At 48.7% G+C, this 25,851-nt stretch overlaps 1 protein-coding gene and 1 long non-coding RNA gene across 2 annotated transcripts; both read right to left on the bottom strand.

The window, feature by feature from the left end:
• Positions 1 to 541: 541 nt before the first annotated feature.
• Positions 542 to 2,720, bottom strand: LOC122485374. Its single transcript, XR_006297849.1, has 2 exons — positions 2,276 to 2,720; positions 542 to 1,224 (listed from the first exon to the last, which is right to left on the bottom strand). It is a non-coding gene; the product is annotated as an uncharacterized LOC122485374 (long non-coding RNA).
• Positions 2,721 to 14,177: 11,457 nt separating this feature from the next.
• On the bottom strand, positions 14,178 to 25,582 carry LOC122485370 (butyrophilin-like protein 10). The gene is given in 8 exon segments (XM_043584092.1): positions 14,178 to 14,579; positions 14,582 to 15,148; positions 19,893 to 19,916; positions 20,629 to 20,820; positions 21,900 to 22,181; positions 22,776 to 23,129; positions 23,416 to 23,544; positions 25,030 to 25,582. Coding segments are annotated over 7 exon segments (1,542 nt in total). The 5' UTR covers positions 23,510 to 23,544; positions 25,030 to 25,582; the 3' UTR covers positions 14,178 to 14,550.
• Positions 25,583 to 25,851: the final 269 nt, after the last annotated feature.

Below are 25,851 nucleotides of genomic sequence, written 5' to 3'. Positions count from 1 at the left end.
GGAGTTCAAGCTGCCAGATGTCCTGGCATTTAGGGTGTAGTGACTCTGGACCCAGCAACCCTGCTTACAAATGTCCTATTGCAAAGATGTCCTCCCCAGGCCCACAGGGTGATGCACATGCCAGCATTCAAGGCTCTGTTGTCATGGGGGAGGGGGTGGGCAGGGCAGACTCCAGTGCCCCACAAGGGGGAGGTGGGAAGTCAAATGGGGGATGGAGGCCACGGAGTAGGCCGCAGCCCTGGGGACACAGGAACTAGACACAGGGGAACATGGACTGTCTAAGGGCACCATGCTGAGTCACAAAAATAAAGAAGTATAAGATGGCACTATTTGGGGCACTTGGGTGGCTCAGTCCATTACAACAATGGCTCAGGTCATGGTCTCACTGCTCAGGAGTTCGAGCACAGCATTGGGCTCTGTGCTGACAGCTTGGAGCCTGGAGCCTACTTCAGATTCTGCCTCTGTCTCTCTGCCCTTCCCCTGCTTGCACTCAGTCTCTCAAATATAAGATATTAAAAAAATTAAACTAAAAACACAAAACAACAGGACGGACTTTTTACTGAAACTTAAAATGTGTGCACGCCGAACAATTCAAGGTTGCAGGACACTCCAAAAACTGGTGAGTGGTACCTGTCTGAGTAGGTGCCTTTGGGGAGGGCAATGAAGATAAAGGAAGTGACAGCAAAGCAGAAGAAAAGGCACCAAGGTGACCCAGCAGACACTGGGGGTCCCTACCTAACACAGGACTTCACGCCTGGGAAGGAAGTCAGTTCCAGGGTGGCGTAAGTCACTCGGATTTCTGTAACTGGCTCTTCATCAAGTGTGTGGATGCCTGTGCGTGTTTGGGGGGGAAAATCCTGAGAAGCTTTTGGAATATGACAGCGGTGCACATCCTGGAAGGTGTTGGGGGCTGCAGTAAATGAACAGAGAACATCGACTCTAATGTGCATGTATACTGGTCCAGACCTACAGACTCCACAGGTCTCTGGCCCACCACACACCATGCAGATTTCTGGGGACCTTCCTCTGCCCATCCTCTTTGGAATGTCTTCTTTTTCCTTCTTTCCTGTCTTGAAGACTCCAAGCCAGGCAGGGGTCCCCAGCGGCAGCTGCTTCCAGAAGCCCCCTGCCCTGGGCCTCCCTGGGCTACCAGAGCCCTGTCCCCAGAGCATCCAAAGACCTGGCACAGTGCATGCCCAGCATCTTCTCAGGGAAGGCTAGTTCCTGGAAGGGCACAAAAGACCACAAACTGGGTAACAGCTGGAACTTGTCAGAAAGTGACGTTTGGGCAGAAGAAAGCAGTAAAGGGATGCCTGAGTGGCTTAGTTGGTTAAGCATCTGACTCCTGATTTCAGCTCAGGTCACCATCTTGAGGTTTGTGAGCTCGAGCCCTGCCTCTGGCTCCTCCAGGACAGTAGTGAGCCTGCTTGGGATTCTCTCTGCTTTTCTCTCTGCCCCTCCCCCGCTCTGGAGCATGCTCTCAAAATAAATACGTTGAAATAAAAAAGCAGTAAACTAGCTGCCAGGCGCTCGGGAGTCCCCTCAGTCAGATGGCTTATCAAAGTTGAGGTGTTTCATTCATTTCCTAACAGGAATCTTACTCTGGAGTCATGATTTATTAAATATTTTTTAAAAATTTATTTTGAGAGCGAGAGTGTGAGTGGGGGAGGTGCAGAGGTTTGCATTGGGCTGTGCAGTAATAGCAGAGCCTGATGTGGGGCTCACACCCATGAACTGTGAGTTGGTGACCTGAGCTGAAGAGGACTGAGCCACCCGGGCGTCCCTGAAGACCTAATTTAAATGAGACAAATACACTGAAATCCATCCCGACCCCCCTTTTGAAGATAATCTTTTGGACTCTGAGGTTTTATTAAACATTCCTCCGCGAAGCGATGTGCTAGTGAGCCAAGTAAGTATGAAACCACTTAGGAAAAAATGTCAGTTAAAACATCATCAGCACAACAAATGGTCAAGTAGGTCAACCAGTCAGAATGAAACTTTCAAAGGACACGACAACCATCTCCACAGTCTTGTTTCTTCAGGTCGGTTTTGCGCCGAGTGGGCAAATTTACATAAAAAAGCAACAGAAAACGCAACACGTGGGCCACGGATACAAACTCATGTCTCCTTCTGGGCAGAACCATCATCTTGTAAACGGTCTCAATCCCACAGCAAAACCACCACTGACCTCGTTCGGTGACCAAGGATGGGGTCTCCTTTTGCACAGGCAACCTCTCCCGGTCGCTCTTGCGCGCAGCCTCCTTTCTTTCCTTACCTTGAGGAATTTTATTCTGACTGCGAGGCTCCGAAGCGCCACCTCTTCGCCTCCTGTGACCGAGCGGGCCCTCGTACCCCGGTGGAGGAGAGCGCACAGCTGGGGCGCAGCGCCTGGCCGGTGCCATGGCGACCAGGATGTAGGCGACACTCTGGGAAGTCCAGCCCAGCCGCTCTAGTGCTCCTTGTTTCTGTGCTCGCTGCAGGCCTCCTCTTGCCGCGGGCTTGCGGGGTCACCGCGCACCCCGCCTGCCAACCGGGGTCAGCAACTTCGGAGGAAACCGGAGCGTGAACGGGGGCCTGAGGAGTGTGCCCGAGCCAAAAGGCCCATTCCTATGCCAGACAAGCCCGCAGGGGCGACCGGGAGGCCGGAGACCCTCAGGCGTCTCCAAAGCACGCGCCTTCAGAGCCCTTTAGCCCAGCTAGGAGCTCAGCTAGGACCGCACTCCGGGGCTGTATGCAAATGAAGCGACTTTCCAGATCTCGTCTGATTGGACAAGGCGCAGGACATGGCGTCGCACAGCAGCCAATGAGGATCCAGGGACGCAAGTCCCCACACCCCATTGATGAATACAGCATCCAGTGGCGGCGCTCCCGGAATATAAAGCTCTCTGGCCGGCGACTGGGAGGCATGTAACCAAGACTTGCAGGGCTGCAAGGTGCACGCAGGCAAGAGGGCGCGCACCATCCAGTCAGCCTGCAACTGGCCACCCGCTACGACCCCCAGCTGCACAAGCTGCTGGGCGGTGCGACCATCGTCCAGGCCGTGCTGCTGCAAAACCGAACACAGCCAGAAGACCTACTGCTGTCTCTTCCCGTCTCGTCTGTCCTTGTCCTTCCTTGTCTTTGTGCGGCTGAAGTCCTACAGCCAAGGTTGGCACACAGGCTGGTAATGGCCCAGGCCCTTTAACGCCTTATCTCCGAATACGGGGAACCCCAAGGCAGGCCTTGCTGAGCTCCTCGCCTGGGTGCAACGCTAACCCCAGGCTCTTAATCCTGTTCCTCCAGGGCTGCGCACTCTTCTTGAGCCTAGCCTTCAATACTCCGGTCTGTCTCCTAGGAAGGTTGTCTCCCTTAAAGCTTCTATTGAATGAGGTCGTAGGCTTTTCTCCTGTGACACTGCCTCTGTCAGTTTCATTTTCAGATGCGGCCAGGGACTTCTAAGAGGGTTGAGGAAAACTTCCCCCTTCCCCCACCCCTCCCCCGCCGCTCACTCCCTTTTTCCCATCTAGTGTTGTACTCTCGGCTCCTCCGCAGCTAAGACCCTACTTAGGTTCTTCCAAGTGCCCATGGCCTGAAACAGTCCAGAGGACTCCAGAGGTGAGCCTTAATCTAGCCTCCCGGAGTCTGGCCCAGCCGGCCCTGGATGGGGGGAGGCAGAGAAAGGTAAGGATGTAAAATGTGTGAGCTTCCAAGGTAGTGGTTTTTGTTTTTTTTAATTTAAATTTTTTAACTAACTTTTTTAATGTTTATTTTTGAGAGAGAGAGAGAGAGAGAGAGAGAGAGAGAGAGAGAATGAGTGGGGGAAGGGCAGGGAGAGAGGGAGACACAGAGTCTGAAGCAGGCTCCAGGCTCTGAGCTGTCATCACAGAGACCAATGCGGGGCTGGAAGCCACCATCCTCGAGATCATGACCTGAGCCCAAGTCGGAGGTCCAACTGAGGGGGCCACCCAGGTGCCACTGCAGGATGGTTTTCAGTCCCCAAAGGCCACAACTGATTTTAGCAGGAAGCAGAAACTGCAGGTGCCTTCCTCTGTACTGCTGACTTCTGGTCCCCCCGCGCCGCCCCCCTCCCCTCAGACAGGGTCTGAGCTCTTCCAGAATCTCCCAGTCACGTGGGTCCCGTATTGGCCCGTTCTGAACCAGGACAAAAGTGGAGAAGTCTAGAGGTGCCTGTTAGCTGAGTTAGCAAAGAAACCTAGGTCAACGGGTCAACCTGGCAGCCTGCAAGAAAAGCAGGTTTGAAAAAAAAAAACAAACCCAAATAGTTCTGGGGCCTTGTTACACTGCCTCCTCTCTCTGGCCTCCTGGGCTTCTTATGTCCTGGCTGCTCTTACCCCTTCTGCACCCTGCAGGCAGGTACCTGGACCCCAAGCTTTCTGAAAAGTTTGTGCTGACCTGTGTGTGTTTCACCTGCAGGCAGTGGACTGCCCTGAGCAGATTGGTTTTGACTGACTTTTTTTTTTTTCCTTGTGAAAGTTGCTTAATTTTTTATCTGTGTGTTGTTTGTTTTGTTTTGTTTTTTTTTCACCTGGCTGCCACTGGTCCTGGTTTGGCAATCTGCTTATGTTCCTCCTGACAGTGTAATGATACTGCCTTCCCTGTGAATTGTAGTTCACTGCTCCCAGAACAGTTGCAAATAGTTATGCTTTCCAGTGGCACCGTGGAGTGACACTTCCAAGCATTTCAGAAGAGGCTATGGAGCTTAGAGATGTTATATGACCCGTCAAAGCAGCAGAGCCTGGTGGGCGACATGTATCAACTGAACCTGCTTGTCCCTGGGGAGTGTATCACTGAGTTCTGGGCAGCACTGTGGATTTCTTATCATCAGTGATCCCACTGGATCCTCCAACCCCCTTACACTCTAGGGTCATGGGACCACAGACTCTTGTCTACCAGAAATGGAGTTGAGTACCCATGGGAGATTTTGACAGAGACCAGAATCTCTGGGAAGGTACGTGGTCTGGATGCAGGATATCAGAAGCCCCTGCCACATATGTGCACAGAATCCCAGAGGATGGTGGCTTCTTACAGGCTCATGCCCTAGTGAGTCTGGGGAGGAATGCTCTGTAGACAGGCAGAGGCGGTGGGACTATTGGAGCATCTCCAGTCCCTCTACTTGGTGGGCAGGAATCCCAAGAGGAGGGGTTGGTTGGAAAGGCTCAGGGAAGCAGACACAGTCCAGAACATTGCTGAGCGTGAGAGGTCCTGCTAGTGCAAAATGCAGAAAAGTGCCGCATGGGGGACACAGACACCCAGTCACAGCATGTGGAAAACCTGGATGTGTCTGAACTTGAAGCCTGGAGGCATCTACATGGATGGAAGGACTTATGGCCAATTGGCCATCCTGTAAATGTTCCCAAGTTGAACTCTGGAGTAAGGGATTGCCATAGTGTGTGTGTGTGTGTGTGTGTGTGTGTGTGTGTGTGCACATGTGCATGTGTGTGTATGTGTGTGTTTTAATTGGAGTGAAATTCACATAACAAAGTTCATCACTTCACTTCTGAACTCTTATGTGGCTCCTGAGAAACTTAACAGAAGACCATAGGGGAGGGGAAGGAAAAAAAAATTAGGGATGGAGCCAAACCGTAAGAGACTCTTAAAAAACTGAGAATACACTGAGAGTTGATGGGGGGTGTGAGGGAGGGGAAGGTTGGTGATGGCATTGAGGAGGGCACCTGTTGGGATGAGCACTGGGTGTTGTATGGAAGTCAATTTGACACTAAATTTCATATTAAAAAAAAAGAATAGAAGGAGAGAAAAAGGTTTTCCCAAATAAAAACTGAAGGAATTCATCATCACTAAAGCAGCCCTACAAAGGATTTTAAGGGGGACTCTGTAAGTGAAATGTTGCAAGGAACATAAAGTACCAGAGACACCACTACAAGCATGAAACCTACAGATATCACAATGACTCTAAACCCATATCTTTCAATAATAACACTGAATGTAAATGGACTAAATGCTCCAACCAAAAGACATAGGGTATCACAATGGATAAAATACAAGACCCATCTATTTGCTGTCTACAAGAGACTCATTTTAGACATGAGGACACCTTCAGATCGAAAGTGAGGGCATGGAGAACTATGTATCATGCCACTGGAAGTCAAAAGAAACCTGGAGTAGCCATACTTATATCAGAAAAACTAGACTTTAATTAAAGGCTGTAACAAGAGATGAAGAAGGGCATTACATAACAATTACAGGGTCTATCCATCAGGAAAAGCTAACATAAATGTCTATGTACCAAATACGGTAGCCCCCCAAAATATAAAACAATCACAAACATAAGAAACCTTATTGATAAGAATGTGATAATTGCAGGGGACTTTAATACTCCACTTACAACAATGGATAGATCATCTAGACACAGGATCAATAAAGAAACAAGGGCCCTGCATGACACATTGGACCAGATGGACTTGACAGATATATTTAGAACTCTGCATCCCAAAGCAACAGAATATACTTTCTTCTCAAGTACACATGGAACATTCGTCAAGATAGATCACATACTGGGTCACAAAACAGCCCTTCATAAGTAAAAAAGAGTTGAGATCATACCATGCACACTTTCAGACAACAATGCTATGAAACTTGAAATCAACCACAGGAAAAAGTCTGGAAAACCTCCAAAAGCATGGAGGTTAAAGAACACCCTACGAAAGAATTAATGGGTCAACCAGGCAATTAGAGAAGAAATTAAAAAATATATGGAAACAAATGAAAATGAAAATACAACAATCCAAATGCTTTGGGAAGCAGCGAAGGCAGTCCTGAGAGGAGAATACATTGCAATGCAGGCCTATCTCAAGAAAGAAGAAAAATCCCAAATACAAAATCTAACAAACACCTAAAGGAAATAGAAGCAGAGCAGCAAAGACACACCAAACCCAGTAGAAGTAGAGAAATAATAAATATCAGAGCAAAAATAAACGATATAGAATCTAAAAAAAACTGTAGAGGATATCAATGAAACCAAGAGTTGGTTTTTTGAAAAAATAAACAAAATTGATAAACCTCTAGCCAGGCTTCTCAAAAAGAAAAGGAGATGATCCAAATAGATAAAATCATGAATGAAAATGGAATTATTATAACCAATCCCTCAGAGATACAAGCAATTATCAGGGAATACTATGAAGAATTATATGGCAACAAACTGGACAACCTGGAAGAAATGGACAAATTCCTAAGCACCCACACACTTCCAAAACTCAAACAGGAAGAAATAGAAAATTTGAACAGACCCATAATCAGCAAAAAAATTGAATCAGTTATCAAAAATCTCCCAACAAATAAGAGTCTGGGACTAGAGGGCTTCCATGGGGGAATTCTACCAGACATTTAAAGCAGAGATAATACCTATCCTTCTCAAGCTGTTCCAAAAAATAGAAAGGGAAGGAAATCTTTCAGACTCATTCTATGAAGCCAGCATTACTTTGATTCCCAAACCAGACAGAGATCCAACAAAAAAACAGAACTACAGGCCAATATCCCTGATGAATATGGATGCAAAAATTCTCAACAAGATACTAGCAAATTGAGTTTAACAGTATGTAAAAAGAATTATTCATCATGATTAAGTTGGATTCATTCCTGGGCTGCAGGGCTGGTTCAACATTTGCAGATCAATCAATGTGATACATCACATTAATAAAACAAAAGAAAAGAACCATATGATTCTGTCAATCAATGCAGAAAAAGCATTTGACAAAATTCAGCATCATTTCTTAATAAAAACCCTCAAGAAAGTTGGGATAGAAGGAACATACTTAAACATCATAAAAGCCATTTATGAAAAGCTCACAGCTAATATCATCCTCAATGTGGAAAAACTGAGAGGTTTCTCCCTGAGATCAGGAACATGACAGGGATATCCACTCTCACTGCTGTTGTTTAACATAGTGTTGGAAGTTCTAGCATCAGCAATCAGACAACAAAAGGAAATCAAAGGCATCAAAATTGGCAAAGATGAAGTCAAGCTTTCAGTTTTTGCAGATGACATGATACTGTACATGGAAAACCCAGCAGACTCCACCAAAAGTCTGCTAGAACTGATACATGAATTCAGCAAAGTCGCAGGATACAAAATGAATGTACAGAAATCAGCTGCATGTTCATACACCAATAATGAAGCAACAGAAAGACAAACAAAGAAACTGATCCTGTTCACAATTGCTCCAAGAATCATAAAATATGGGCAGAAATGGGCAGAAAACATGAATAGACACTTCTCCCTTCTATTCTGAATGACAGACTTGCTGGGTAAAGGATTCTTGGCTGCATATTTTTCCTGTTCATCACATTGAAGATTTCCTGCCATTCCTTTCTGGCCTGCCAAGTTTCAGTAGATAGGTCTGCTACCATCCTTATGTGTCTACCTTTGTATGTTAAGGCCCATTTATCCCTAGCTGCTTTCAGAATTTTGTCTTTATCCTTGTATTTTTCCAGTTTCCCTATGATATATCATGCAGAGGATTGATTCAAGTTACATCTGAAGGGAGTTCTCTATACCTCTTGGATTTCAATGCCTGTTTCCTTCCCCAGATCTGGGAAGTACTCAGCTATGATATGTTCAAGTACACCTTCATCCCCTTTCTCTCTCTTTTCTTCTGGAATTCCTATGATAGGGATATTGTTCTGCTTGATTGCATCACTTTGTTCTCTAATTCTCCCCCTCATAATCCTGGATTTTTTTATCTCTCTTTTTCTCAGCTTCCTCTTTTTCCATAATTTTATATTCTAATTCACCTATTTTCTCCTCTGCCTCTTCTATCCATGCTGTGGCTACCTCTATTTTATTTTGCACCTCATTTATAGCATTTTTTAATTTATCATGACTATTTTTTAGTCCCTTAATCTCTGTAGCAATTGATTCTATGCTGTCCTCTATGCTTTTTTCAAGCCAAGCAATTAATTTTATGACTATTACTCTGAATTCTTGTTCGGTTATATTGCTTAAAAGGTTTTGATCAATATATTAGCTGTCACTACTTCCTGGAATTTCTTTTGAGGAACATTCTTCCATTTCATCATTTTGTCTCGTTTTCTGTCCCTTATACATTTTAAAAGCTTTTTGTCTGCTCTGCACCTGCAAGCACTTCTATATTAAAGGAGGGTCATACACTGTCCAGGTCCTGGCCCTTCAGGAGGTGTTTTTTTGGAGATTGTTACATGCTGTCTATTGTTGTGACTTTGATTATTCTTTTACCCTACTCATAGTGATATTTTGGACCCTCCACCAGGTGTGCTTTGATTTGTTCCTTGGAGTAGTCGTATCTTTTTTCCAGCTTTCCCATTTTCTTCCTAGTAGATTCTGTCTTTTTTCCTCCCAGGCTCTGGTTTTCAAAGTCCTTTGGCTTCTGAACTTCTTTGTTTGACAGATGTGGGAAGTATGGATCCCCCTACTTCTCCACCATGTTGACCCCTTGCTAACAGATGCACAATATAAATCAAGATAAAGCACAGATGCGCATAGATAGTTCAAATTTCTGGCGGCTGGATGCTGAGATGCTAAGTGTGGTTCCTGGGGAAGGAGCTGGGTGGCGCCACTCTCACTGGTCTGCTGTGCGCTGCCTCTGGACAGATTGCTGCAATCAAATGCTTAATCCTATCTTTGCTTTTCACCTTTTTAGTAAAAGCAAAAGTCCTCTTCAGATTTCTTTCAGTTAGTAAAAGCCTCTGTATATCTTATAGACACTGTTACATTCACTCTTTCAGGACAAAATTGCTAATTTTCTCTATTACTGGAGGTGTGGTTTTGAGTCATATCACAGCTGGAATAAGACTTGTATGCTTCTTGGAGATGAGATGGGGCATGCCACCCTAAAATATGGGACTGCAGCATAATTATTTTCAGTTTAAGGCCTTTGAGATCCTGAAATCCTACATCAGCCTAAGGCAGGGCCGCCTGAAAAAAAGAAACTTCAGGGGTCCTAAATATGCCCCAAGAACAATCCTAATCTCTTCTTGGAGGAGGGAAGCCAGCCTCAATCCCAGATGAACTTGGTCCCAAACGGGCCCATCTCTGGTCTATTTCCTGAGGGCTCATTCATCTTTCCAAAAAGACATTTGCTTTTCCATAAGCTCCCTACCTACTCCCACTTTCCAGTCTTAAGTGAGTTTTTAGACCCAAGTTCCAAGCAGTCCTGCAAGTCCCCTACGTGTATGCATCATGCACATGCTAATCAGTTTCTGTTTGTTTTTCTCCTGTTGTGTCTCTAGTTAGTCAAATTTACAGGGAAAACAGTCTTCCTCCTCTCCCAGTGTTACCTTCCTTGCTGCATTTCTGGGGTCATCCTTGAAACAAACATTTCAGGCTCTGGGCCTGGCTTTGACCTTATGATGCAAATCTGTGTCAAGCCTAAAAAACACTCTTTCCATAAGTAGGAGAATAAACGTGGCCCAAGGAACTGACTGCCTCACCTTGCTTCCTGTTGACAGGTAAAATGTGGCATGGGAAGGTGTGTCTTCCCGGGAAGCAGTGTGGGACAAGGAGGCAGGGTACACATCTTGGCTCTAACTGCATGTGTATGCAGAGCTCACATCCAACCCTTCCACATGCAGGGCCTCCTCTATCCCACATGGAGGTGGACCCGAACTTCCAGGAGGAACCCACTGTGCTGGGGAGGTGGACCCGACCTTACAGGAGGAGCCCACTGGGTTGGGAAGTGGACACGACCTTCCAGGAGGAGCCCACTGGGTTGGAGAATGGACACTGCCTTCCAGGAGGAGCCCACTGGGTCGGGAAGTGGACACGAACTTCTAGGAGGAGCCCACTGGGTTATGGAAGTGGACATGACCTTCCACGAGGAGCCCACTGGGCTGGTCAGGGGCTGGCTGCATGGAGCACTGGGCCTTCCTCGCTCTGACAAATGCTCTCTCCTGGACCAGACTCTGGTCAGGCTTCTCTGAGCCCCCTTCTCGACTTGGCCTCGACTTTTTATTTATTATTTATTATTATTTGTATTTATATGTTTATAGAAATATACACATTTTATACCATTTCTTATTTACTTATATTTATATAGCTACAAAATATTTATAAATAGTCCATTTTATTCATATATATAAATATAAGCATTTCAGTAATTGTTTTGCATTTATATATTTACAGAAGTATGCATATCTTGTAGCATTTCTTTTTTTTTTTTTAAATTTTTTTTTTCAACGTTTATTTATTTTTGGGACAGAGAGAGACAGAGCATGAACGGGGGAGGGGCAGAGAGAGAGGGAGACACAGAATCGGAAACAGGCTCCAGGCTCTGAGCCGTCAGCCCAGAGCCTGACGCGGGGCTCGAACTCACGGACCGCGAGATCGTGACCTGGCTGAAGTCGGACGCCCAACCGACTGCGCCACCCAGGCGCCCCTCTTGTAGCATTTCTTATTTACTTATACTTACGTAGATATAAAACTTTTATAAATACTGTATATATATTCCATATTTATATTTATAAAATTAACATTTAATAAATAATGTAAATATTTATTTATATTTATATATGTATAGAAATATACACATTGTATAACATATCTTATTTATTTATATAGATACAAAATATTTTAAAAGACTTCATGAATATTCCATATTTATATTTATAAATCTAAACATTTTAATAAATTTTAACATAAATATTTATATTTAAATATGTGTAGAAATATACACATTTTATAGCACTTCTTATTTAGATAGATGAAACATTTTATAAATATTTATAAAAATTCCTTAAGCATTTTGTTTTTTTAAAAGCAGGCTCCATTCCCCGTGGAGAGCCCAACACAAAGCTCTAACTCACATCCCTGAGATCAAAAGTTGGATGCTAACAGACTGAGCCACCCAGGCGCTCCCAAAATTCCTTATACATTTTTAAAGAATGGTGCACATGATTATGGAAGCTGGAAAATCCCAAGGTTTACAGGGTGTCTGCTGGCTGGAGACCCAGAAGAGTGGATCTGTCGTGTGTCTGTTCATATCCAAGGGGAGGAAGGAAGCTGATGTCCTCTTCAGAACGCCCTCTTTGGGTAGTCAGCCTGATTGGATCAGGCCCACCCACATTAGGGAGTGCCATCTTCTTCCCTCAGTCTGCAGATTCTCTGTGAATGTCATGCAGAACCACCTCATGGACACACCAAGAATCATGCTCACTCCAGGGCCCCATCTAGTGGACATAGGAGAAACCACCACAATGACTTTATTTGGAAAGGGAACCGCTTCAAAAAACCTTCTCAGGCTAGCAGGAACCTGGGTTCCACTTTGTGTGTCCTGTGCCCAAAGGACAGTCCCTGCTGTGGACAGGTCCCATTCCTCCTGCATAATTTGGGCTCAAAGATATAAGTATTAGCCTTTCTGGCTGCCCTGAGACTACCTTAAACCAGTGGTTTACAATGACAGAGATGCGTTTTCTCAGGGCTGTGGAGGCCAGGAGTCTGAAATCAAGATGTCACAGGGCTGTGCTCCCTCTGAAGGCTCAGGAGGGTCCCTTCTGCCTCTCCCAGCTGCCGAGCTCCCAGGCGTTGTGGGTTTGTGACCTCCATCACCACATGGCTGTCTCAAACCCCCTCCCTTGTCTCATAAAGATCCTCCCTGATCCAGGATGCTCTCACCTCAAGATCCATCCCCCACCTTATCACCTTTGCAAAGACCCCATTTTCACATGAGGCCACATTCTGAGGTCCTGGGTGGGCAAATCCTCTGGGGAATACAACTGAACTCACTGCAGTTTCTCAGGAGCTGCAAGTGTTTGCCTGGACATCTGCTCTGCAGACATCTGCTCCAAGTTTCCCCAAGTTTTCTTCCTTCCTTCTTTTCCAACACAAGTGCATCCTTCACCATGACCCATGTTGTCCCTACATTATGATGTTGACCTGTGACTGCCTGATGCCTTTGAACCCAGGAGGAGCTGGAGGCCCACGTGGACCCCCACAGCTGCCTCTCCACTTTGTGACCCCTCTGTAGGGCACCCTTCTGCCCCCATGAGCCCTGTAGGTGGGCACTGGGAGGCCTGTGCCTCATGGCAGAAGGGCATCATGGGACCACGGGTAGGCTTGGGAGAAATCGGAGGGCATTCCCAGTACAGCAGTGGATGCAGGTGCATCATGGCCACCATGGGGCCCTTACTGTGCACATCCTGGGTCCCCATCTCTAGGGAGCAGCAACACAGCCCTCTGGGGTGGGGGGCATTGGGATGAAATGAGACATTCCCATGTTATGTGCAAATGCACACAACTTGCTTAAGGTAGAATCTCTCTTTCATGTCTGGGTGTGAGCACACACACTAACCAACAGAATGTGCACAGAGTGAGTGTTGAGTTACCCTCAAGGTCACATGGGGTCACAGCCCAGGGACCCTCCTTGGGAGAAAGACCCCTTCCATGTCTGGGGGGCAAGCCTTCACTCTACATCAGATCTGGCAGCTGCAGCCAGGGGAGGCACATGATGGACCATCCCAATCCTGCTCATGCCCCCATTGGCCTCTCCTAGCACTCAGGGGACCAGCCTCACTGGGGAGGCCTGAGCGCTCTCCCCAGGAGCTCCCGGGCTCCTTCCAGCTTCCCTCCATCATCATACCCGTAAGTAGGGTGGAAACAGCTTCTGGCAGTGGTTTGAGTCTCATCTTCCCTCCATGCTCATGCCTTGTTTGATTCCACATCCACACTTGTGTCTAGGCTACTCTCTCTGCCCACATGCCCTGATTCAACCCTGACCAACCTCAGGGAGCCCTGGAATCTTTGGCTTGGCCTCAATGCAGCTCTGTCTGCACCGACCTGCCATGGTGAGGTGGGAAGACAGAGGCATCCAAGGTAGACCAGATGACTAGGACTTTGTGAGTGTTGGAGAGTGGAGGAGAAGGGGAAGTGGGTAGGTAGGAGAGGGGGGGTGGACAGGAAGAAGGTGGGAGAGGAGGGAATGAGCAAGGCTAGCATTTACGGAGCAACTACTTCATGTCTGGCCCTAGGCTCAACATTAAACATATGCCCCAAATTCATTTCAGAAAATCACCCCACAGCGTGTAATGATATGGTGTAACAGTCAGCTTGGTCTCTGTAACAAATACCACAGACTGGGAGGTTTAAACAACGCATTTATTTTTTTCCCAGTCCTGGGAACTGGAAGCATGAGATCCAGGTGTGGGCAGGGCTGGTTCCTCCTGAGGCCTCTCTCCCTGGCGTCCACACACCATCTCTTCTCCGTGTCCTTACACGGTTGTCCCCTATGTGTGTCTATGCCCTGATCCCCTCTTCTATTAAGGACCCCAGTCACATGGGATCAGATGGGATCAGGGCCTACCCTAGTGACTTCCTTTTACCTGAACCACCTCTGTAAAGACCCCATCTCCAAATATAGCCCCATTCTGAGGCCCTGGGGGTTGGAGCTTCAACATGTGAACTGGAGGGGACATGATTCAGCCCATAATATTTTGTCAGTATTTTACAGGGAAGGAAAGTGGAGATAACACAGGATCATCCAGAAAGTTACACCCTTGTATGTGATCTAGCTGGGACTTAGAATGGATACATCTCCCCCAAATTGGTGACAGGCTGGAGCAGAGAGATCATGGGTCTTGCTGGAGGAGGGTTCCCACCTGTCCTGTCCCTCACCCTGAGGAGGCCCCAAGGCCTCTGGGGGCTGCTGTTCTGAGCAGATGGTCAGGGGGCTGGGGTCATGTGTCCAGAGGCAGAAGAATGGTCTCAGGGGTGCCGAGAAGGACAGTCCAGAGAACGCGTAGATGAGGGATCCATTGCTCACGCTGTAGAAGGAGATTCTGCCTGCATCACAGTCCAGGAAAACGCCCACACGATGCAGGGGCTCCGAAGGGTGCAGGCGAACTCTTGGGAAGGCAAGTGCCCAGAACCCCTTCTTGTACAGCTCCAGGGCCCAGAGTCCATGCTGAGGGGACTTGGGGATCCTTCCCTTCCGATCCAAGCTCTCCAGACACACGCCCAGGTTCCAGGCCTTCCTGTGCCCCACCTGGACCTCCCAGTAATACCTTCCAGCTGAGAACTGCTCCAGGCCCAGCACACAGGGGTCCCGGTCGAATCTGCTGGGGGCGTTGGGCAGCTCTTGTTCAAAGAACAGCCGCCTCACAGTCTTCCTGTCCTCAGAGAGAGCGAGCTTGGGGCTTGCAGTGTCAGGGTCCAGGGATGGGCTCACTGCGGGAAGAGGAGAGGATCAGGTTTAGGGGTTGGGGTCCCCAACCTGTGCTCCTGCATGGAGGTGGAACCATGCCTCCCTGGGAATCCCTGTGCGTCCCCGTTCTCTGTCCAGGACCCTGTGCACACAGGCCATCCCAGAGCAGCGGAGGCGGCTCCCTGTGAGTCCCTTTCTCTGTCCAGGATCCTGTGCAAACAGGCCATCCCAGGGCAGCAGAGGCGGCTCCAGGGGGAGCCAGGGAGAGCCAGGGGGGATTCCTATGAGGGGACAGGGGGGCACACTGTGAGATAGGCATTGCTCCCAGGGCCCCGTGTGTCAGGATGGATGTGGATGTGCATGTGTGTGTGCATATGCACTTGTGTGTGTGGGGGCTATGTGGGCGTGCACGTGAGAGACAGAGACAGGGACAGACAGACACAGGTAGACATAGAGAGAGAGATAGAGAGACAGAGACAGAGAGAGGCAAGGAAAGAGAGAGACAGAGACAGAGAGACAAGGAGAACAAGGAGAGATACACATAGGGAGACACAGGAAGAGAGATAGAGGGAGACTGAGAAAGGTATGGACACAGACAGAGACAGAGGAAGAGAGACACAGAGAAAGACACAGGGAGACAGAGAAAGACATAGGAGGACACGTGAAGAGACAGGGTGACATGAGATGAGGTCACAGGTGCATTGATGCCATTGGACAGCTCTGGGGTCAACCACTGAAGGGGAGATCCCATCTAGAAAACCCTGAGAGACACCTTAGCAGCCTCACAAACTGAGATGAACACCTTCCAAAACAGATCCCTTCTCTCCTGTCCCACCATCCTTCTCAGAGCCCTCAGGCCCTCATCATGTCACCTGGGGGAGGGTCTGTCTACACCTGAGAGGCAGGGAGGGTGGGGATCAGCTGGGAGCCCCAGCTGCCTGTGCAGGCACCTTCACGACAACAGAAACCTCCTGGCTGGTGTCCACCCTTGCCCATTCAGTAGGCATGCTGCTGGTTGCTGGGGTCTGCATACGATGCCGCAGACACTCATGTTTCCTGACCATCCATCCCTGTCAGCTGGACAGCACACACGCTCTCCTCCTAACAGAACCACAACTTTCTCCCCGGTTTCTACTTCTTTCTGGAAGGAACCCTGCTCCCTTTCACTTTCCAGCAAAGACTAAATGTTCTACCCGATTTCTCATTGCTGCTTCCTGAAGTCTTCTCCCTCTGCTCCATGCAAACCCTTTCCCTGTAGAGTCTGGGCCATGCAGATTGAGCCCACCCATGTTCATATCTATGATGGCCAAACATGGACTCACTAGCTGAACAATGGGCCCGGCTCCTTCTATTCCAAATTCCCTCATAATTAAAAAATATTCATGTCAAAAAACAGTTTGAGACTTACAAAGATGTTGCAAAATACCATACACAATATGCCCATGATAGCATCTCATATAACCCACAGTAATAGGATCAAAACCATACAATTGACATTGATACAAAAATATTCTATAGTGACTTCTTGCACACCACAGCACACCTGACTGTGGAGAACCACCTGTGCCCTTGTGCACTGATTCCTCTTGCACACCACCCACACCTGTCACTGGAGCTCATCCTGTGTCCTTGTGTGCTGACTCCTCTTGTACACACCCACACCTGTCCCTGGAGCTCATCCTGTGTCCTTGTGTGCTGACTCCTCTTGTACACACCCACACCTGTCCCTGGAGCTCATCCTATGTCCTTGTGTGCTGACTCTTCTTGCACACCACCCACACCTGTCCCTGGAGCTCATCCTGTGTCCTTGTGTGCTGACTCCTCTTGTACACCACCCACACCTGTCCCTGGGGCTCATCCTGTGTCCTTCTGAACTGATTCCTTTGGCACACCACCCACACCTGTCCCTGGAACTCATCCTGTGTTCTGTGTGCTGACTCCTCTTGCACACCACCCACACCTGTCCCTGGAGCACTGCCTGTGTCCTTGTGTGTTAACTCCTCTTGTACACACTCACACCTGTCCCTGGAGCTCACCCTGTGTCCTTGTCCACTGATTCCTCTTGTACACCACCCACACCTGTCCCTGGAGCACTGCCTGTGTCCTTGTGTGCTAACTCCTCTTGTACACACCCATACCTGTCCCTAGAGCTCATCCTGTGTCCTTGTCCACTGATTCCTCTTGCACACCACCCATACCTGTATCTGGGGCTCATCCTGTGTACTTCTGCGCTGACTCCTCTTGCACACCACCCACACCTGTCCCTGGGACTCATCCTGTGTCCTTGTGCACTGACTCCTCTTGCACACACTGACACCTGTCCCTGGAGCTCATCCTGTGTCCTGGTACACTGGCTTCTCTTGAACACCACCCACACCTGTCCCTGGATCTCAGTCTGTGTCCTGTGTACACTGATTCCTCTTGCACACCACCCACACCTGGCTGTGAATCTTCTCCTGTGCTGTCCATCACGTATGCGCTGGACCCTTGCACACCACCCCCCACCTGGCCACAGTGTAGACCTGTGCTCCATCCCATCCACAGCTGCTGACTATCTTCTCTGCATCGTCATTCTCTTACTGGTTTTCTTCCTCCCTTCAGGCTTCAGGCATCTTCACGCCACATGGTTCCTTTTAGGCAACAGGCATGCTCTCCTGCCACAGACCTCAAAGTAAAACCACAGCAAACACAAACAGAACCTTCCCATTCCCCACTCACCAAGTCTTAGCTCAACTACACAGGCAATAAATTTGAGACCTCCCTCCCAGTTCTCTCCACAGGAGACACCTCTCTTTGTACCATGCTTGCCAGTTTTTCTGGGCCATTTTCCCGGGTTGACCTGACTCTACTTCTCAGGTGCACGAAAGTTGATGCTCCTTCAACACACTGCACCTGCACATTTCCACGGTGAAGTCTCCCTTGGCCCTCCCACAACCACTGCTCTAACCTTCAAATACCAGGGTTCTCCAACGCTAGATCTTGGATCTTTCTTGTTTCCCTGTATCTTCCCTTTTTAAAAAATCTTAATTCTTTTCCAAAGAGTAATTTTTAAAGAATAATTTTAGGTGTAGCAAAAAATGTAGCACTCACGCGTTCAGTTATACCAGATATTTGCCATGGACCCCAATTCCTGTCTCCAGTCCCGATTTCTCCTGAGAGTTCCAGACTCGCATATCCAATGATTCATCTGACGTCCTTAGCAGGATGTCTGAGAACAGCTCAGTCTTAGGTCCATGGTGATTTTCACTTATTTGGCCCAAATCTGCCCCAAACCTTCTGTTAGATGGAGCCAGAAGGGCCAGAGACTTATGCAGCTGGGGGTCACCTTGGGCTGCTCCCTCTGCCTTGCCCCTTCTGGACTGTGCTACTTGTGGCCCCAGGACCCATCTCGGGGCTGTATCCTCTCCTCCATCAGTGCTGCTCCCCTGCTTACAGGTTCTCACTCATATTGCACGGTGCTTCATGTAAAGTCCAGGCCCCTACCTCAGCCTCCCAGGCTCTGCAGGGGCACACACAAGCCTTCCTGCCCTGTTGTTACCTCTTCCACATGCCCAGCTGTCACACACCACAGACCCCACTCTCCCTGCCACAGGGGTGAGTTCTCCCCTCCTCGTATAGCTGTGGTCTTGCCATCACCCACCCCATCACCCCACCATTCCCAGGGGTCTGGACATCCTACTTGAACATGCTCCTGGCCATCCTCCTAGTATTCTGGCTCTTTCCTATCACAGTTATTCCAGATTTAATAATTAAAAAAACAAATGCTGACTTGTGGCTCACATTCCCACGTAGACTCTATGCTCCATGAGGACAGGAGGAAGCTGTACATTCACTAATGGAGGCCAGTTGCATACACAGAAGATATCTGGTCATGGTTGTAACTGAATGAATGAATGGAGACTGGCTTCTCTCTGTCTCTTCCTGGGCCCTCACCATGTGGCTGTGGTGGGACAGGTGTTCCCAGATCCCCTTCCTGCTTTCACCTGCCCAGCTCGTGGCTCGCAGTACTGCCCCTCCTGTCCTTGGGGGTCCCTCTCCACAGCCAGACTCTCCCCCCATGCTTCCCACCTATATGGTGCCCTGGGGCAGAAAGGCACTGGCTCTGCACTCTCTGTGCTAACAGTGTCCCCCACAGTGGCGTGGGAAGAGCTAGCTCTCTCGCTGCCCGGGCTCTGCAGTCTGTCTGTCCCTCAGGCAGTAAACAGGAGCTAAGGTCTCTCAGGGCAGCAAAACTTGCTGTTTACAGCCATAGAACCAGCATTTAGCACAGCATTTCTGCACCCTGGAATAGAAAGGAGAACACACACATACATGCACATGCATACACACACATGAGTACATGTGCACACACAAATACACATGTGCACGTGGGTGCACACACAAGTACATGTGTGCAATGCGTACACACACAAGTATATGTGCACACATGTGTGCAATACGTGTCCACAAGTGCATGTGCACATACAAACACATGTGTGCACACACATGCACAGACACAAGTTCATGTGCATACACATGCACACATAAATACACATGCACACACTGCACACACGAGAACACATGTGTACTTATGTGCACAAAGCACCACACACGTGCATGTGCACACACTAACAAATGTGCATATGGCACACATGTGAACACATAAATGTATACCATGCACACACAACACTCACACATACACACATACATGCACACTGCACACACACGTGTGCACACATAAACAAACATTCAGGGAGCAGACGCTTCCAGCCCCTATATAGTCCTCACCATAGATGATGTCTTCTGGCCAGCCTGAAATGAAACAGAAAGATGTGAAACTGTAGGGTTGCACTGACCAGATGGGGCGAAAGCTCATGTTCTGTGAAGCTAAGTCAAAACAGATGTAATGAGGTCTCGCAGGGACCCTGTAAAGGAAGAGCAGATATCCCTTCTTCAGTGCCCAAAAAACAATCCAGGTCACTGTATTCCTAGGGAAAGGTTTTGTGGGGCGTAGCCTGATGGCCCAGCCTTCCCATGTCTGTCATAAAGACACATCTCTGACCTGTTCCCCAGATCGGGGCCTGACAGCTATGAGCAAGGACACAGGAGGCAGGGAGGAGAGCAGACAGGCGAGTGGAATGATCCATACTGATGATGATCCCCGCGCTCACAACAAGATCCTCTCAGGTGACAGGCTTGCTGCTGTATTTGTTGCTTGAGCATTTTCAGGATGTTGTCATCACCCTCGACTGCTAGACTTTCCCAGGTTCAAGCTCACATCTGTCTCCACAGCAGAGACCCGCCAGTCTTCCCCAAGTCACCCAGTGAAGAGCAGCCAAGCACCTCTTAGTGATGGAGGATCTCACTGGGCATATGGTAGGTGGGAAGTCCCTGAGCTGGGGCCTGGGCAGGTCTCTCCCATTCCTCCTGTGCTTGAGGGTACACAAAGGAGGGACTTCATGCTGGGCTCTGCATGAGTGCCCTGGCTGGAAGGGGCACGTCTGTCCCACTGGGGCCTGCTTACCTTGGGACAGCTGCTCCTCTTCTCTGTACAGTTTCTCTTCTTCCAGCTGTACCCTATCCCTGTCCCTCTGACGTTTCCAGAACAGACAGGTGGCTCCAGTTGCTACAAGCCCCACCACAATGAGGATCACAGGCACCACTGCCCTCCATGCCATTGATGGGAAACTTCTGGACAACTGAGCTAAAAGAGGGTCTGGGGAGGCAAGAATACCAGGGTAAGAGAGCACCTGTGTTCTTAGGGCACACAAGCCACAGGGTTCATGGGTCAGGGGGCAGGTGCTTGTGAACTAACCTGACATGACCTGAAAACATGTGTGTGCCTTTGTACAGACAGACATGGACAGACACACAGGAGAGAGATGGTAGACAAATGGCAAAAGGTTACATACTGAGTGGGTCTGCATTCTGTGTATCATTCCTGCAAATTTTCTGAAACTTGAGGTTGTTTAGAAGGAAAATTTTATACAGAGTGAAACTTGGAAGCCCCCAGGTGTCCTTCAGAATGTGAATGCATAAACAGGCTCTGGTTCATCCAGACAAGGGAATACTGTTTACTGCTAATACGAAAGGAGCTCTCCATGCAGACACTGTGGAGAAGATGATGGACGTTCCCCCCCAAAATAAAAATAGAACTACCACATCAATCCACTTCTGGGTATTAATCCAAAGAAAACAAAAATATTAACTGAGAAAGATAATGCACCCCTACATTTATTGCAGTGTTATTTACAATAGTCAAGATATGGAAACAGCCCAAGTGTCCACCAATGGATGAAAGGATAAAGAAAAAAATATATATTTGTACAACGGGATGCTATTCAGCTATAAACAAGAAGGAAATCCAGGCACTTTCTACAATATGGATGCACCTGAGGGCACTTTGCTAAGTGAAGTTAGACAGGGAAAAATGTATAGAGTCTCACAGATAAGTGAAATCTAAAATGAAACAAAACACCATCCAAACCTCCAGAAAACCAGAAAGCCTAGTTTATAGATGCAGAGAACAGATTGGTGGTTTCCAGAGGTGAAAGATCGGGAAGCTAATGGGTGAAGAGGGTCAAAGGTGCAAACTTCCAGTTATAAAATAAGTCCCAGGGAGGTGACATACAGCATGGAAACTATAGTTAACTACTGTGTTGTATAGTTGGAAGCTGACAGAGACTAAATCTCACAAGGTCTCATCACAAGGAACTATGCGGAGTATTGGATATTAACTACTGACTGTCTGGGGTGCTCAGAGCTCTTGAGGCCTGGATGGAGCAGAACACTCACCAGGTAGGCAGATCTTGGCCTCCATCCTCTCCTGGAGGAGGGGGTTGGAGATAGAGCAAGAGAGGTTCCCCACGTCCCTGTCCCAGACAGTCACATTGGACACCACCGCAAAGAGGCCCGTTGTTGGCGACACTGTGAGGTTGGTCGTGGAAGGTAGGGTCTGTCCCCTGAAGTCTCTCCACTCCACCTGGGGCTCTGGGTACCAGCCCTCCGAGGTGCACTCTGCCCTGATACCTTCATCCCGGCCAGCTCGCACTTGGATTCTGGGCTCAGAGCCCAGCCCTGTGGGAAGAGACAGGCTTTGCAGCCTCTGCAACCATTACCATTTCTGACAGAAAAGCACAGATCCTGAAAATTTCCAGCAGGTATCAGGGTTTTTCAGACTACTTGCTCTGTGTAATATTTATATGCCATATATGCTACCCTCTTCTGAGAAACCACAGAACAAAACAGAAAAGGCCCAGGAAGATCAAATACCTTTCCTGTATTGCAAAATTGGTGTCTTTTCCTGTTTCTCTCTGTATCTCTTTCTGCCTCTTTCCTTCTCTCCATACCTCCGTTCCTTTCTTTCTGGGGTCAGTGTGGGTAACAGAAGCCGACTTAGAAAATGAGCCAGGCGTCCAGAACCTGCTTGTTCTAGTGCATTATCGCATTTTGTGGGACACGTGTAGACCGACACAAACACATTAGAGCACGCTGTAGGATGCACTCAGGCCAGGCCCAAACATGTTAGCGCAAGCTGTGGTACAGGCCCAGGCCACTGCATATGTGTTAGTGCATGCCGTGGGATGCGTTCAGGCTTGGGCCATGATCAGACGATCTGCAGCTGGACGATAAGTGCTAGGGGAGACCAGAGGTCCTAGTGGCGACCCTTACCTGCCACCCTTAGCCACAGGGTGGTCTCCGCAGACGCCATGCCATCTTTGAACTTGCAGTGGAAGGTCCCGTTATCGAACACCATGACATTGTGTATGGTCAGAACAGCTTGGTCTTGGGCCAGCCCGGACATCAGGAAGGTCGTCCTGCCCTCGTACTGCCACATCTGCTCTTCAGGCACATCTTTGCCTTTCTTGTGCAGGTGCACAGCTGGGGACAGCTCCTCCCTGTACCACCTCACCTCCATGTCCTTCACACTGATATTGAGGGACAGATGGCATCGCAGCTTCACACTTTCCCCCACCATAGCCAGGACCGGTTGGCCGGGACCAGAGACAGAGAAATCGGCTTTCCCTTATGTGGTCATAGCAGAAAGCATGGGTTAGGTCAGGTGAGAGGAAACCACGGGCCATCCACCCCACCGGGCACAAGGTCCCCCCCCCCACCTGTGCCCAGTATCTCCCCCTGCCCACGCCCAGGGGACACCCACCCACACCCAGGTTCCCCACCACCACCCCATGCTGGTGCCCAGGGTCCCTAGGGAAGGACTGCTTGGATCAAGTTCAGCCCTCTACTGTGTTCCTGTCCATGCATGGGGTTCCCTCCTAACATGGGGAAGGGACATGGGGAGCTCTCCTACCCTTTGCAGAGAGGCTGTAGGACAGAAGCTTCAGGAGGAGGAAGATGATGGAGCAGCTGGGTGGAAAGATGTCTCGACCTTGTGTGTTTGCCATGGCTGCTGGAGACAGAGAGGCCTGAGCCCCAGACACTGGAGACAGGGCTGGACTGAGTTAATTTCTGTCTCTCTTGGTTTCTGTCTCTGTCTCTCTCTATTTCTCTGTTTCTCTCTGTACCTGTCTCTGTCTCTGATTCTCTTTCTGTCTCTGTCTCTCTCAGTTTCTGTCTCTGTCTTTCTCCCTCTGTTTCTATCTTTGTCTCTCTCTCTTTGTCTGTCTCTATCTCTGTCTCTCTGTTTCTATCTCTCTCTGTCTCTGTCTCTATTTCTGTCTTTGTCTCTGTCTGTCTCTGTCTGTGTGTCTCTTTCTCTGTCCATCTCTGTCTTTCCCTGTCTCTGTCTCTGTCTCTCTGTTTCTGTGTCTGTCTCTCTCTGTATCTCAGCCTCTCTTGGTTTCTATGTCTCTCTCCAACTATGTCTGTCTCTCTCTTTCCTTTTTTTTCTGTCTCTGTCACTCTCTGTCTCTGTCTCCCTTTGTTTCTCTGTTTCTGTTTCTGTCTTTGTCTCTCTCTGTTCCTGTCTCTGTCTATCTCTGTTAGTCACCGTCTCTCTTGGTTTCTATCTCTGTCTCTCTCTGTTTCTGTTTCTGTCTCTGTCTCTGTTTCTGTCTCTGTCTCTCTCTGTTCCAGTCTGTTTGTCTGCTTCTGTTAGTCTCGGTTTCTGTCTTTGTGTTTCCCAGCTTCTCTCCCTGTCTCTCCCTGTTTCTCTCTCTGTCCCTGTCTGTCTCTGTCTCTCTTTCCCTCTCCTATTCTATCTCTCTCTGTCTCTCTTTCTTGTTCTCTCTCTCTCTCTCTCTCTCTCTGTCTTGGTGGGGGATGAGTCAACACTGGGAGGCTAACGGAAGTGAAGGAAACATGGCTAGGGGAGAGAAAGGTCCCTTTTCACTATCTTGGCCCCTTTTACTCCTGCACAAGTTGCTTACCCTAGAGACAGAGACACAACAGTGGCCACCTGATCTTGTGTCCACCTACTTGTGGATGACCTTTCTCTTGTGGTCATGTGTCTGCAAAACACCATGGACACATCCTCCTGTGAACAGGCTCTGTCTCCTCACCTGTTTGTGTAGGAGCCTTGCCCGACCTCTGGCTGTGCTCTGTCATGGAACATGAGCACGCTGGGAGAGAAAAACCACCCCCTAGTCAGGTGACTCCAAGGCCAGAAGTACCTCTGTCGACCCCCTTACAGCCCAAGAAAACTCGCAGTTGGAGAAGGGAGCACTCGAGCCAGAGGGCTCCTAGACAGACATGGCCTGAGGCCAGCATGCTCCAAAGATTTATATTTATGAACTCAGCTTTGAGAACAAGTGTTCTGAACCACATGTGCTGGTCTGGGCGATTCGGCCCAGCACCTCCTCACGCAGGACTGGCATGAGGAGGTATGTTGGCACTTGCCCTCATTCTCTTCTGTGTTTTCCTTCCTTTGGTCAAAGCCACTGGGGTCTCCCTGTCACTCAAGAATAGGGGAGGAGTGGAGAACACAGACATGTGGATGAGTGCCCTTAAAATAGAAAGTACTCACCTTTCCAAGTAGTAGGGCTGTAGGGCTTCCCAGGGAGATTCTGGGAGATTCCCCTCTGTGGCCTTGAGGGGATCGCTTGACTTCTCCACAAGTTCCAGGAAGGTGTAGAACAAGTCTTCCAGATGTGATAGGAGAGAGCAGTGGCTGAGCTCCCCAGCTTCTGTAGAATCCTAGGACTTTCTGGAAAAATGACCAACTGTGCCTTTCTGGAAGGTGCAATAGAAAAAATAAATAAACCAAGGGCTTCTTAAAGGGTGTGTTTGACAGAACTGAACACACTGAGTGTTGGGGAGCAAGGTCCTGGTAGCAGGAGATAAGGGGAGAGAGAAAGACCCAGCAAGGAACCCCTGGGGTGAGGATGGCTGTCTGGGCTGGGCCAGGATCCTAGGTGGAGACCTGGCTCTTGAGTGCGAGGATCCAGGCCAAGGGCAGAGGCTGGGGGACTCAGATAAAGTTTCTGCATTATCAAAACACCTCCAGTCCTGGACAGGCTGGGCCTGGTCCCTTTGGGAAAGTTTCTCATGTTCAGGTTGAAGTTGGTCAAATTCTAGCATTCACCCCCCACCCCAGACTCCTGTGCAGGAATTCAGGCCACCTCCTCCTCCATGTCTGGGGCCATGACAGTCTTTCCTCATTGGGGACCTGACTTGGGCTGGGCTCAGAACACTCAGCCCCATTACCCCTTGTGTGAATAAGACACCGGCCTGAACCCTATCTGTTCTTCCCTCCTGTTGACCCAAAAGTCTGCACATTTTCTGGGAGAGTTTTGGAGGGAAAAAAAAACAGGGAAAGTTTCCGTCCCTCCTGGAGGTGGGATATTTG

Source organism: Prionailurus bengalensis, chromosome A1, assembly GCF_016509475.1.
Source record: "Prionailurus bengalensis isolate Pbe53 chromosome A1, Fcat_Pben_1.1_paternal_pri, whole genome shotgun sequence".
In the NCBI taxonomy this organism is placed as follows: domain Eukaryota; kingdom Metazoa; phylum Chordata; class Mammalia; order Carnivora; family Felidae; genus Prionailurus; species Prionailurus bengalensis.
The sequence above is the reverse complement of the archived record's forward strand: the minus strand, read 5'-3'. Positions and strand labels throughout refer to the sequence as shown.